Source organism: Muscardinus avellanarius, assembly GCF_963383645.1.
Source record: "Muscardinus avellanarius genome assembly, chromosome: 7".
Classification (NCBI taxonomy): domain Eukaryota; kingdom Metazoa; phylum Chordata; class Mammalia; order Rodentia; family Gliridae; genus Muscardinus; species Muscardinus avellanarius.
In genome coordinates this window covers 114,847,223-114,859,168 of record NC_137793.1, presented here as the reverse complement: position 1 = coordinate 114,859,168, position 11,946 = coordinate 114,847,223, and the positions used below count along the sequence as shown (strand labels likewise).

General features: G+C 43.1%; 2 protein-coding genes across 2 annotated transcripts in view; one reads left to right on the top strand and one right to left on the bottom strand.

Annotated features, from left to right (window-relative positions):
• Nucleotides 1–599: 599 nt before the first annotated feature.
• On the bottom strand, nucleotides 600–1,730 carry METTL18 (methyltransferase 18, RPL3 N3(tau)-histidine; the record flags this gene model as incomplete). The annotated part of the gene is made up of 1 exon (XM_080698251.1): nucleotides 600–1,730. One exon carries the CDS (start codon nucleotides 1,728–1,730, stop codon nucleotides 600–602), a length of 1,131 nt encoding a protein of 376 aa, XP_080554377.1.
• Nucleotides 1,731–3,350: 1,620 nt separating this feature from the next.
• Nucleotides 3,351–11,946, top strand: part of FIRRM (FIGNL1 interacting regulator of recombination and mitosis) — a gene marked incomplete at both ends in the record, with an annotated part of 35,763 nt that continues 27,167 nt past the window's right edge. Inside the window, 6 exons of the mRNA XM_080698790.1 lie at nucleotides 3,351–3,470; nucleotides 7,140–7,173; nucleotides 8,249–8,337; nucleotides 10,174–10,278; nucleotides 10,712–10,852; nucleotides 11,574–11,736. Of these exons, the coding sequence (XP_080554916.1) occupies nucleotides 3,351–3,470; nucleotides 7,140–7,173; nucleotides 8,249–8,337; nucleotides 10,174–10,278; nucleotides 10,712–10,852; nucleotides 11,574–11,736 (652 nt within the window). The remainder of the gene's footprint in view (nucleotides 3,471–7,139; nucleotides 7,174–8,248; nucleotides 8,338–10,173; nucleotides 10,279–10,711; nucleotides 10,853–11,573; nucleotides 11,737–11,946) is intronic.

Below are 11,946 nucleotides of genomic sequence, written 5' to 3'. Positions count from 1 at the left end.
GGACTGGCTGCCAACCCGAGATCCTTCTGTCTCAGCCTCCCAAGTACTGGGGTTACAGGCATCAAGTCTATCACTTTTATGCTGTATCAGATTCTCCTCCTCATTTCAATGTGGATTCAATTGCTCAGCACTGTAGATATAGAAAGAAAATCTTTTTTTCCTAGTTACATAAGGCCTTCATGCTAATATTTAGACTTGTAATATTTTATAATGTGAGGTCACTTAATAACCAGGCACTTCATTTGAACAATGAGCTAAAAAGGACTGGGAATTCACATACTTGAGATAAGAAATGGCAGGATTTCCTGGGAACAACTTTATGTAAGGCCAAAGGTGGCAGGAAGGTCAAATAGAATAAAAATGGAAGACAGAGAACTTTCCAACAACATGACTACCCTGGAGAGCTTACCAACGTTCAAGGGTGCTCTCTCAGCCTCACCTACCTAGCAAATACAAGGTTGCTAACATAGTTGGCCTATAAACAGACACTATAATTTTGAAACAAACAAACAAACAAACAAAAAACTGACACTGAACATTGAAAACCTTTGGGTTATTCTGTTTATTTTTCCAAGGACATTCGATGTATGTGAAGTGGGCTACTTAAAAGTCATTTCAATTAGGAATCGTTTTAGCCCTTCATCAATTATTTTAAGTGTTCTAGTCTCAAATACATCCCTTTCTTCTACAAACTTCTGAAAGAGATGCACCCCTCCCCCGACACCAAAATAATGTGCTTTGCTGGCCAGTAGCACCCGTCCATTTTTACTCAACAGTCGAAGGAATGTCTGGTATAAAGTACTGTAATAATCTGGATTGTAAATGGTTTCAGAGGTAAGAATGAGATCATATTTTACGAAGAGCTTTTCGCTGCTCAGTACAAGCTTACAGAACTCAGACCACTCCCCAGAAAAGAACCGGCATCTAAGCAATTCTTGGGCTACTTCTGATTTTCTGCATCTTTTCACATGTGGTTCATTTACATCATCATCATCTTCTTCTCCTTCTCCTTCTTCTTTTAAAGTGGAGTTAGCCACTACATTAGGTAAGGTCACTTCCTCAATCACCAAACTGTTATAATCCTGAAAATGAATTTCTTTGGCCCCTCCCTTGAGCGCAGCTATACCCAGCAAGCCAGACCCACAGCCAAGGTCCAACACTCTCTTCCCAGCAAATTTCACGCGGGCCTCCGTAAAATACTCCAGAAGGTCAAAGGTGCATTCCCAGATTTTTAAGCCTCCTTCATAAACTCCTGCAATCAGATCGGAATGTGAAGAAAAGCTTTTGGAAATGATGTTTTCTCCAGGGAAGTTCTCTTCCAGCAAGGTGGTTTTCACTCCTGATATGTTAATGTGCTGGAGACCTGGTAACATTTCTAGGACTTTGTTTTCTAACACTTTCTTTGGGTCTTTAGGCAGAGCATGCTCCTTGGCAAGACTCAAGCAGGGCAGCTTCTCGTGTGGCTCCAAGTCACCTGAGCTGCTAGATGCACTGGGCGGGCTGTCAGGGTCCCGGGAAGGAGCTGCATTTCCCACTGACCTGGGGTCCCACCAATGATCCCGAGGCCCCACTGACTGCTCTGGAGAACATTTTCTGTCCTTCTGTATTCCTTTCGGACTTTCTGAGACTGAGGATGATTTTGAGGGATCCAGAGTCAAAGCTCCATCCCCAAGAGGTGTCGACTCATTTTCCAGCTGGTCTTCTATAGTGAAATTAAACTGAAAACTCATCCTCTTATTAAGTGCACACTATCCTTAAATTCAAAGGAGGAGTCTTCAACTTCTGGACAGTTTGATGAAACACAGAAACCTGTCTCAATTATTCAACCCTGTTGGGGTCAATTTCTCCTTCGCTGCTTATACACCACTGAAAATATTGAGGTGTTTCCAGTGATTTTTTTAGAAGGTTTTGCTCCTCTTTCAATTTAGCTCTGGTAAAAAAAAAAAAAACGAATAAGGAAATAAAAAGAGAAAACAATGATGAAAGCAAAATATCACAATTCACTAAAATAAAATATTAAACAGCAACCCCTCTACCTCACCCCATACAGCTGCCTTTCCTAAAATAGCTGTGGAAGGAGAGAAAAGATTTGGGAAGACACACACCTTAATTAAGGGTTCAAAAGGTGGGGAAGAAAATAAACTGTAAAAACAAACAAAGGAACAGCAGTAGCAGCGCCCACCACCAAGACAAGCATAAAGTGCAAGCTTTGCAGACAGCACAGATATCGGTGTCTTTCACTTCTCTGGTGGCCAAACCAGAATTTCTTCACTCTGCTGCAGCCTCAAAAGTCAAGAGCTCATGATCGTTTTCTGGTAGGTGAACACAATTTAAAAACATGAACAGGTAGCTGGGTGTGGCGGTGCACGTTTGTAATCCCAGCTGAGGCCGGAGGGAAGCGGTTCGCCGACAGCCACGGCTACTTAGCGAGGCCCTTAGCAATTTAGTGAGACCCTGTTTCAAAATAAAGACTAAAAAATAGGGCAGGGGGTGTAGCTCAGAGGTACAATGCCCTGAGTTCCATCCCCAGTGCCGCAAAGAAAGAAAAACAAAACGAAACAAAAGAACACGCACAGGTCTAGCCGGTGTGTGAAAATTCATCTGGATGGCTTGACTACAAATATTAAGTCCAGACCAGCAGCCCTATGTGCATTAGACTGGAATAATTAATAAAGCCTGCTTTGGACTGGGAGTGGTGGCACACACCTGTCATCCCATTATCTGGGAGGCTGAGAAAGGAGGAGGTTCAGAGGTTCGGGATCGAGGGTTCGAGGCCAGCCTCAGCCACTGAGAGAACTCTTGTTTTAAAGGGTGGGGTGTAGTTTGGAGGCAGAATGTTCCTGGGTTCAGTCCCCAGTACCAAAAAAAAAAAAAAGTACTGGTTTGGTTGTAGAGCAAGCACACACACACACACACACACACACACACACACACACACACACGGGGTTCTCACCTGGAGGACAGTAGAAAGTGCAACCAACTTTACTGAGAATCCTTTCTGGATCTCCTGTGCCACCTAAGGGTACAAACCTGGGGACTCGCGGCCCTGACCTCCGAAGCACCCGACCTTAACCCGGGGATGCTCGCAGTCTGGGGCCCCAGGAAGCATCTGGCTGAGAAACGCGTCCCGGCGCTGTCTCGCGGCGCCGTCCAGCTCGCACCAGTGAGTCGAGTCCTCCGGGCGGCCAGATGGGACCCGTTTTGGACCAGCCTCTGGCCTCTCTAGGAATGCACTGGCGTCCTCTCTATGGTCGCGGCGCCGGCGGAAAGCTCGCGAGGCCTGCCGGGAGGGCGGGAACTTCCGGTGCGGGCCCTGGCGGGACCGGTTTGAAGTTGCAGTCTTCGCCAGGATGTCTCAGGAGCGCGCCGTGCCGGCCAGCGCGGTCCCGCTGGAGGAACTGAGCGGCTGGCCCCGGGAGGTGTGCCGCCGGGAGCTGCCATCCGTCCTGCCCCGGCTCCTCATATCCTTGGTGCTCTTGCCCCTGGCGAGGGCCGAGGGTGGGTCGCGGAGGTTTCTCCTCGGTCCTCCATATCCTCGGCGGGGCCCCGAGTGTGGCCGCAGCCGAAACCTGGCCCTTCCTTTGTTGATAAGTGGGCGACCCCCACTAATTAGAGAGAACGGAGGGCGGGGGAACCGCGGTGCCGAGATCGAAGGCGGACCTGCGGTGCCCCAAGGTTTTGGCGGTGGGCGTGACCTTTGCGCCGTCCTGCCGTCCCTTCCTGAATCCCTGCACTCTCTGCTTGCTGTCAAGTGTAAATACTTCGCGTGGGGCGGTGGGAGAGGCAGGGAGTCAGACCCGAGCTCTGGCTCTCGATAGCTGGGTGAAGTCCAGCGGGAGATCTGTAGCATGGGTTTATGAGTATGGGCTTTCCCAGTATTGTGAGAATGACAGGGCATAGTTCTAGTAAGAGCCAGATCGTTAGATGCTCAGTAAGTGTCAGCCGGCCTCGCTCCTGTCGTACCTCTTCTTGCCTGCTGGCTCGAGAGTCGCTTCGGCTGTTGGTGTTGATTTGCAGCATTTGAGTTGCTTCACGCCATTGTCGCCAGGTGCAGACAATTCTTTGTTGGTCCCATGACTCTGTGCTAGTAAATGTGGTTGGAGTCCTATCCTTAATTTTTCTTTAACACCTATTGCGCTCACCTCCAACATAAAATTACGCTCAAAAGAAAAAACATGGCCGTCATACCAGTCTCAACAGGGCCCCCCCTTTTTTTTTTTTTACAACTAAAGCCCAATATAAGTATTGCCTATATATAACACAAAATGGCGTTCACTTAGGCATTCGCAAAACCTCAGACCGTACCAAGACCCCTCCCTTTTTTTTTTTTTTTTTGGTGGTACTGGGGTTCCTGGAAGCCCTTCTATCTCTGGGCTACACTCCCAGACCTATTTTTACATTTTTATTTGGAAACAGGATCTCCTAAGCCAGCACGTGCGGCTGGCTTCGAACCTGCGCGATCCTCCTGTCTCTGCCTCCCAAGCGCGGGGATTACAAGCGTGCGCCACCACGCCCGGCCAACCCCTCCCTTTTTTAGTAATGTGTATATACTGAATTGTTGTCCTTGAGAGATTTTTGACTTGGAAACTAAACCTCAAAAACGTTGACTAGCCGGGTGTGGCGGCACAGGCTTGTAATCCCAGTACTTGAGAAACTGAGATTGGAGGATTTCAGGTGCAAAACACGTCCCAGCAACTTAGTCCCTGTTTCAAAGTAAAAAATAAAAAGGTTTGTGGATGTAGCTTAGAGAAAAACAAAAACAAAACAACAAAAACTACTGTGGTTTAAGGAGTGTCAGGCGTGGTTTGAAGGACCAAGATAAGGAATGAGGTTCCTCTTCCTCCCCAGAGCTGATAGGGGGATTTACTAAATTGAATACCAGTGTTCTTATTCTTGCATCTCAAATAACATATTCAAAAGAACTCAAAGCTCTTACCCAGTTTTCTTCATCTAAGAAAATGGTTGTAAAATGATTTCCACACCAAAATCTTGAATGCTCTGTGTCTTGCGTACTTAATCAGCAAATTTATTGCTCTACACTACAAACTATATCTTGAATCAGTCCACTTATCTCCATCCCCATTGCTGCCACCCTGATTCCCAACCCTACCACTTGGACTATTGCTAATAGTTTTCTGTAATCTGTGTGTGTGTGTGTGTGTGTGTAGCACTAAAGATTCAACCCAGGACTGAGCTACACCTCCAGCCCTTTTTTTATTTTCTTGTTATGCTGGGAATCCAACGGGGTCGGGGGCATATCCCCAGCCCTATTTTATTCTTTATTTCGAAATAGGGTCTAACTAAGTTGTGGAAGCCTTCACAAGGTGCTGAGGCTCGTCTCGAACCTGCGATCCTCCTGTCTTAGCCTCTCAAGTACTGGAATTACAAACTTGAGCCACCATACCAGGCTTTTTGTGTGTGTGTGTGGCACTGGGGTTCCTGGAAGCCCTTCTGTCTTCGGGCTACACTCCCAGGCCTATTTCATACTTTTTTATTTTTGGAAACAGGGTCTCTTAAGCCAGCACGCTGACTTCGAACCTGCAAGATCCTCCTGTCTCCACCTCCCAAGCGCGAGGATTACAAGCGTGCGCCACCACACCCGGCTTTTTATTTCAATTTTTAATTTTAATTTTTAATTAAAGGTCTCATTAAGTTGCCGAGGCTGGCTGTGAACCTGTGATCTTCCTGTCTCAGCCTCCCAAGTACTGGGATTACAAACTTGTACCACCACTCCCAAATTTAAATCCATTCGTTAACAAAAAAGTTCAGCATGATGAACAATGATCTTCTCATTTCCCTCTGTAACCCTTTCCCTGGGGCTTCTTATTGAATTAGGAATAAAATCCAAATTTGCCTTCAAGGCTCCCTGTGACCTGAGTCTCATTCTTCTCATACCTAGCTCTACACTATGGCCACAAATCCCACAAGTTTACCTCCATCAGAAGCTTTGTGCCCAGTCTAGTTTGTTCTCCAAGGTCCTTGCACATTTCTTTTCTCAGTTCTTGGCTCAAGTATTACTTCCTTTGAGGGGCCTTTTCAGAGCCCCCAGTATTAGGTAGTTCCCCCAAACCCGGTCTGATCCACTGCACATTGTCCTGTTCCGTTTTTAGAGAGCGCTTTGTCATTAACAGGAAGTATCTCCTTTGCTCCCACACCACACACACACACCTGCACGCGTGCGCACACGCATGCACGCATACACAAACACGAGCACGCTCACACACTTCCTTAGTACACTAAAGGATGAAGGCAGGAACTTGATTTTATTCACTGCTTTATCCTTAGCACTGAGAACTGTCTGCCACATATGTGTTTAGTAAAGCACTAAAAATATTTTGTATTTGAAAAATGGCTGTCTCAGATATTTTTTTTAGTGTACAGTAGTATTTTTCTTCACTGTTGCAACAAATGACAGAAAAATGCAATAAACCCACAATCCCATTGCCAAACGATTATTTTTATATTTTACAATACGCATTTTACACATTTTCTAGCCCTTGCCTGCATATTTATATAATCATAACTTGAGACTAATTGTGGAATAGCAAAAATCTTTTTGCACTTTACTAAAGTTTTTCCATAAGGTAAATTCTACTTTATGGAATTTATATCTCATTTTGATTGCTGTTTTTAAAAATACATGCAAACTAGGATTTCAGAAAAGAGATCAATTCTTATTAGTGTGAGAGGCTTATGGGTATTCATTTTTCTTGCCGACATATTCCTTACTGATATGTTGTTTTTACAGCAAAAGTTTCTAGTGATCTTCAGTGGTGTACAAGCATAGCTTATAATGTGGTTACTACTGCCTTTGCATTGAACATAAGTAAGCTCCTGCCATGCAGGAGAATTTCAGTCTGAATAAGGTTGGCAAGATAGGTGTGCAGGTAACAAGAAAAACTGAAGGCAGCTACAAATAGACAGAGCTGTGGAGGGGAGAGGGGTCTTTTCCTGCGTTAAATCCATGGGTTGTCATAATGAGTGTTGAGTGTTGAAGGTAAGAGTGAGCCAGTGGCTGCGTCTAACTTGATTCCTGTGGGTCATTGCTGATATCAAGAAGGGTCTCTGTGAGCTTATTCTCAGTGATGAAGAGCCTCTCCCTGTGATGTGCGTCTCTTCCTTAGCTGTTTCACTCTAGGTATCAACATGCTGAGAGTTGGAGGGAGCATATCCGTAAGTAAGATGGTTCTCACTGTTTGATTTACACGTCATTAGGTCTGAGCTCCACGTGTTACTGGGTCTGGCCTTCAACTTTAACCACTTTCTATGGAATAGCCTCTGTAACCTTTGGTTACTTAAGATAAAAATTAAAAAGAAATCCTTCAAATTTCAGTGCTTAGTGTCTTAAATTCCAGTTTTGGAGAGCTGCCAGAGGTTTCTGCTGATGTACGTGTAAATGATTTCTGATTTTTCAGTGTTAGGTGTTACACTGTGATTAGACCTTTGTGAAACATAATTTGTAGTCCACTTAGTAAGCTTTGCTCTAACAGTGTCACATGGAAAGTGTTTTCTGGGTTACAAAAGCTGGTTGTCTGGGTGATTACAAATTTGCCACTTTTAGAAGGTTGGCTTTCTCATTTTCACCTGTCTTCACAATCTTGACGGGATTCACTGTTCAGTCAGAAGAGGAGGCGGAGCGAAGGCTGCTCACTTACTGTTTAGAGTTCAGGTGATTGTGGAATAGTCATTTTTATTTGGAACTCATAGTGTCTATTGGGTCTATAAAATTTTAAAGTGGCAATGATTTTTTTATCATGAGTATAAATGTAAGTTGTATTCATTGTAGAACACTGAGACTTGAAGAAAATCAGAAAAGGTATTAAGGCATCACTAATCTGGAATGGTTAAATTCTGCTGAGATGGTCTCATCTCATTTATGTACGTTCTTTTCAGCCTGTTTTTTTGTACACATTTATATATATTAGAGTTGAGATTTTGCTATTTTGGATATATAATCTTAAAATATTGTGAACCTTTATTTTTTAAATATAATTTTAATGATAGCAGATTCTTTTCAGTAGATGTTTCCACATCCACTTACGTGGTCTTTAATCACTGGATATGTAGGGTTTTATTTTCTTTTTCGCTATTATAGATAACTTTGCTATTAAATACTAATTTCTTTATGTAGAATATAGCATTATGAACTGTACAGAGTTTTACATTGGCAGTACTTAACGTCTCATTTGTTAAAGGGTAATGACTGACATGATTTAATGGTTTTGCAAAATACTATTTTGCCTTCTAGAAATTCTGAAAATCATTATAGAAATGTTTTTACCTCATATGAGCCACCTGACTTTGGAACAGACTTTCTTTTCACAAGTGTTACCAAAGGTATAGTACTGTTACCTTAATCTGCACGTTGAAGGCTTGTTAAAGTCTAGCTTTAGTTTTAGGTAACTTATTCTTAATTTTGGCTTTATTTTTCTAACATATCAAACATACCAGGAGTACAAATAAATAGGAAAATATTGAGCTTATGAGAGCATATGGGAAGGTGTTGGTGTGAACATTAGGTGATCAAAACGATTGTACTTTAGATAGTGTACTAATTGGTAGAGCCTTCGTTGTTTGAACTTAAGTTACTGTAGGTAACTTTTAATAGTCGATTTCTTTTTTGGGGATGGAACCCAGGGGCTACACTCCCAGGCCTATTTTCTATTTTATTTGGAAATAGGGTCTCTTAAGCCAGTTGAGGCTGGCTTCGAGCCTGCCCGATTCTCCTGTCTCAGCCTCCCAAGCACAGGGATTACAAGTGTGGGCCACCACGCCTGGCTTAATACTCCTGAATTTTAAAGCTGTCATTGAAAAAATTTGGAGGGATGATGGAAGCAAGCTACATCCCTTTGCTTTATTTTCTCTAGTATTTATTAATAATTTCAATGTTTGGAAAAATGGAAGCCAAAAATTAGTCTTAGAAGAAAACCTGAAATATTTGTAAAATCAAGTAACTAAGAAAAAGCACTCAACCCACAGACTCCATTATTCCTCTTTAGATGTCGGTAGTCTGCCTTTTCTCTGAAGTGTGGGCTGGGATGCAGAGCTAGCCAGTTGTTCCAGCATCAGTAGTTCTGTGGCAGACTAAAGGGCTGTGAAAAGAGGCACCATGTGTATTTTGATGTGGAGGGAACTAACGGTACCCTGGTGCCAAAATGAAACAGTCATTATGATGCCTCTCATTTCTTGGAATGGATCTTTTAAGCAAGTAATCATCAGAATTCCTTTTACACATAGTCACTTGATCATTCTCTCTCTGAACGATTTCTTAGAATTTGCTCTTGACCATCAGAAAGAGGTCCCACTGTTTGACGGAGAAGGTGGGGATGTGGTGCTAGTCTGCCTGTGGGAAACAGCGCCCTCTTCAGCCACCTTGTGTTGGCTGGGCTGTTACTGCCGTGTTCAGTCCATTTAAATGGCATTTACAGGCACAGGGCTTAGTAGTGTGAGGCCACATACTGAACCCCAGGAAGGGTGTCTTGAATTGGTCAAACAGGCGAATAGCTAGAACACAAGTGCATAATGAATGGGTGATTCTGTACAAATTTATTATCACTACCACAAAATAGTCTTCTAAATGCCCCTGTGAATGTTGATTGTCAAAATAGTCATTTTTTATTGTGCAATGAATTTACTTAATTTTTTGCATTTCTAGATGAATTTTCAGTGCTTTTATTTTTTATTTTTTGGCAGGTCTGGGGATGGAACCCAGGGGCATTTGACCTCCGAGCTACACCCCAGCCCTACTTTTTATTCTTTATTTTGAAACAGAGTCTCACTGAGTCGCAGAGGGCCTCACTGAGTAGCTGAGGGTGTCCACGAACCGCGATCCTCCGGTCTCAGCCTCCCGAATGCTGGGACTACAAGCGTGCGACACCATGCCCGACTTCAGTGCTTTTTTTAGATTTTTAAATTGGTATTATTACATGAATCCAAACCACAGAAATGGAAAGTAAATCACTTCTGTCTGGGACTTTTCTGTTTGTTTTAGGGATTATATTGTAGAAACACTTTATATGTGTTTTCTACTTAGGAACAATTGTTAAGCTGGACAATACCGCGTGGATGTTATTGATGCAAAATCAAATCCTATTTTGGGTTTTTTTCTTTAAAGATATGTTTTTTCCTTTCTAGTGATTTCTGCTAATTTATTTATAACCTGATTTTCTTCAGACTGTAAAATTATTTGATGACATGCTGTATGAATTAACTACTCAAGCCAGAGGACTGTCAAGCCAAAATTTAGAAATCCAGACTACTCTTAGGGATATTTTACAAGTAAGTCAGATGTATTAGAAGGGGAGGGGAACGGGAGGGAAAATGAAGTGAGTGTTTTTATGCTGATTGATTAACCATGCCTTCTTTATATAATGGCCTAATACTGAAATTAAACTTGTGGACTGACAACAATATGAACAGGAAAATGAATTCTGAATTTTTTATATGATTGTGTGCAGAGTCAGTATCTGCATTCTCACATGACGACAAGTCAAGATGCCATCTCTCACCTGTGGTCCTAAGGCGATGGTAAAATGCCTGCCATGTGCTTTGAAGCGTGGGCTAGCTGCCAGGGCTGGCCAGTAGTTTCTGTGGTGGACGATGGGCAGTGTGTGCTTTGTTCACTGTTGAGTCCTAGCATGCAGCATACTGTCTGATACCGTTTCAGTGCTCAGAAGGTACACCTGGAGTGAAGCTTTGTTCTCATTTCTAGACGATGGTGCAGGTCTTGGGCGCTCTTGCAGGATGTGTCCAGCATGTCTGTGCCGCTCAGGAGTCCATCGTTCTAGAAAGCATTCACAGCCTCCCCTCCTCTGTTCTCCATGTGATCAAGAGCACATTTGTACACTGTAAGGTGAGCAGTGGGTCTGTTACACTTTAAGTCCTAGAATTGATGGGCTGAGTAAAAGAGCATTTGTACATCAGGTTCTACCTGTCCCTGGTGTTGCTGGGGAAGACTTCTCCACAGGACAGAAAGATGTATATAAATGTTTCAAAATAAGTGGGTATAAGGAAGTCATAAAAAGTGGCCTTCTGAGGGTTTTTGTTTTATGCATTTCTTCTTTATTATGAAAGAAATGATGAGGCGTTGTGTTGGGTCTCAGGAATCCAAGCCGTTCTGTTGTATAGCATTGGTGGGTGAGCGGCGCCTCACCTCAATTCACCTCCCTTTATACCAGAATGCCTCTAATTTAGTCCATCCCTACATTCCTGGAGCAACACTAAGGCACAGAAGCTGGCCTAGAATTTGTAAGGTACAGGCGCTTTTGATATTGCTCTTTGTTGGGCAAATGAAAATTGCTCGTTAGTTAATACTGGGGTTTGGTAGAGTGCTAAGATGTCATGCACTTGACATGATACCTCCGTATAGTTCTGTAGTTGCAAGATTGTGGAGATCAGAATCCTTTTATGCATGCTTGCTTACAGCCAAGAACTTTATGGAAAGTGGACGTCCACTAGACATTGTTTGATAGGTCGTTACTGAATGTTACATCTCTGATCTGCAGTGCTGTGGTTAAATGCTGCCTTTGAGCTGTTCTCATTCTCCTTTTTCCCTCCTCCGTACATGGCGACAGGACAGCGAGTCTGTGTATTCTGGGCGTCTGCACCTGGTCTCAGACCTGCTGCAGGCCCTTTTCAAGGAGGCCCACTCCCTGCAGAAGCAGCTGCTGGAGCTGCTGGACATGGTGTGCATGGACCCTGCAGGAGATGAGAAGGATATTTTGGATATGGTAACAGGTAGGTGAAAACACTTAGCATTTCCTGTGTGATCTAAAGTGGATGGAGTTCATAGTTCAGTTAAGTTATTGGGCCCAACATTGTTTTTAATGATGTTAAATTTTACTTATTCTGCACAAAAAGTCACTTAATTTTTATTGGATAAATTTTCAGTTATTTCAATTTAAAAATTTTAAAATTTATTTTTGGTATCTTAACTTAGATTTGCAC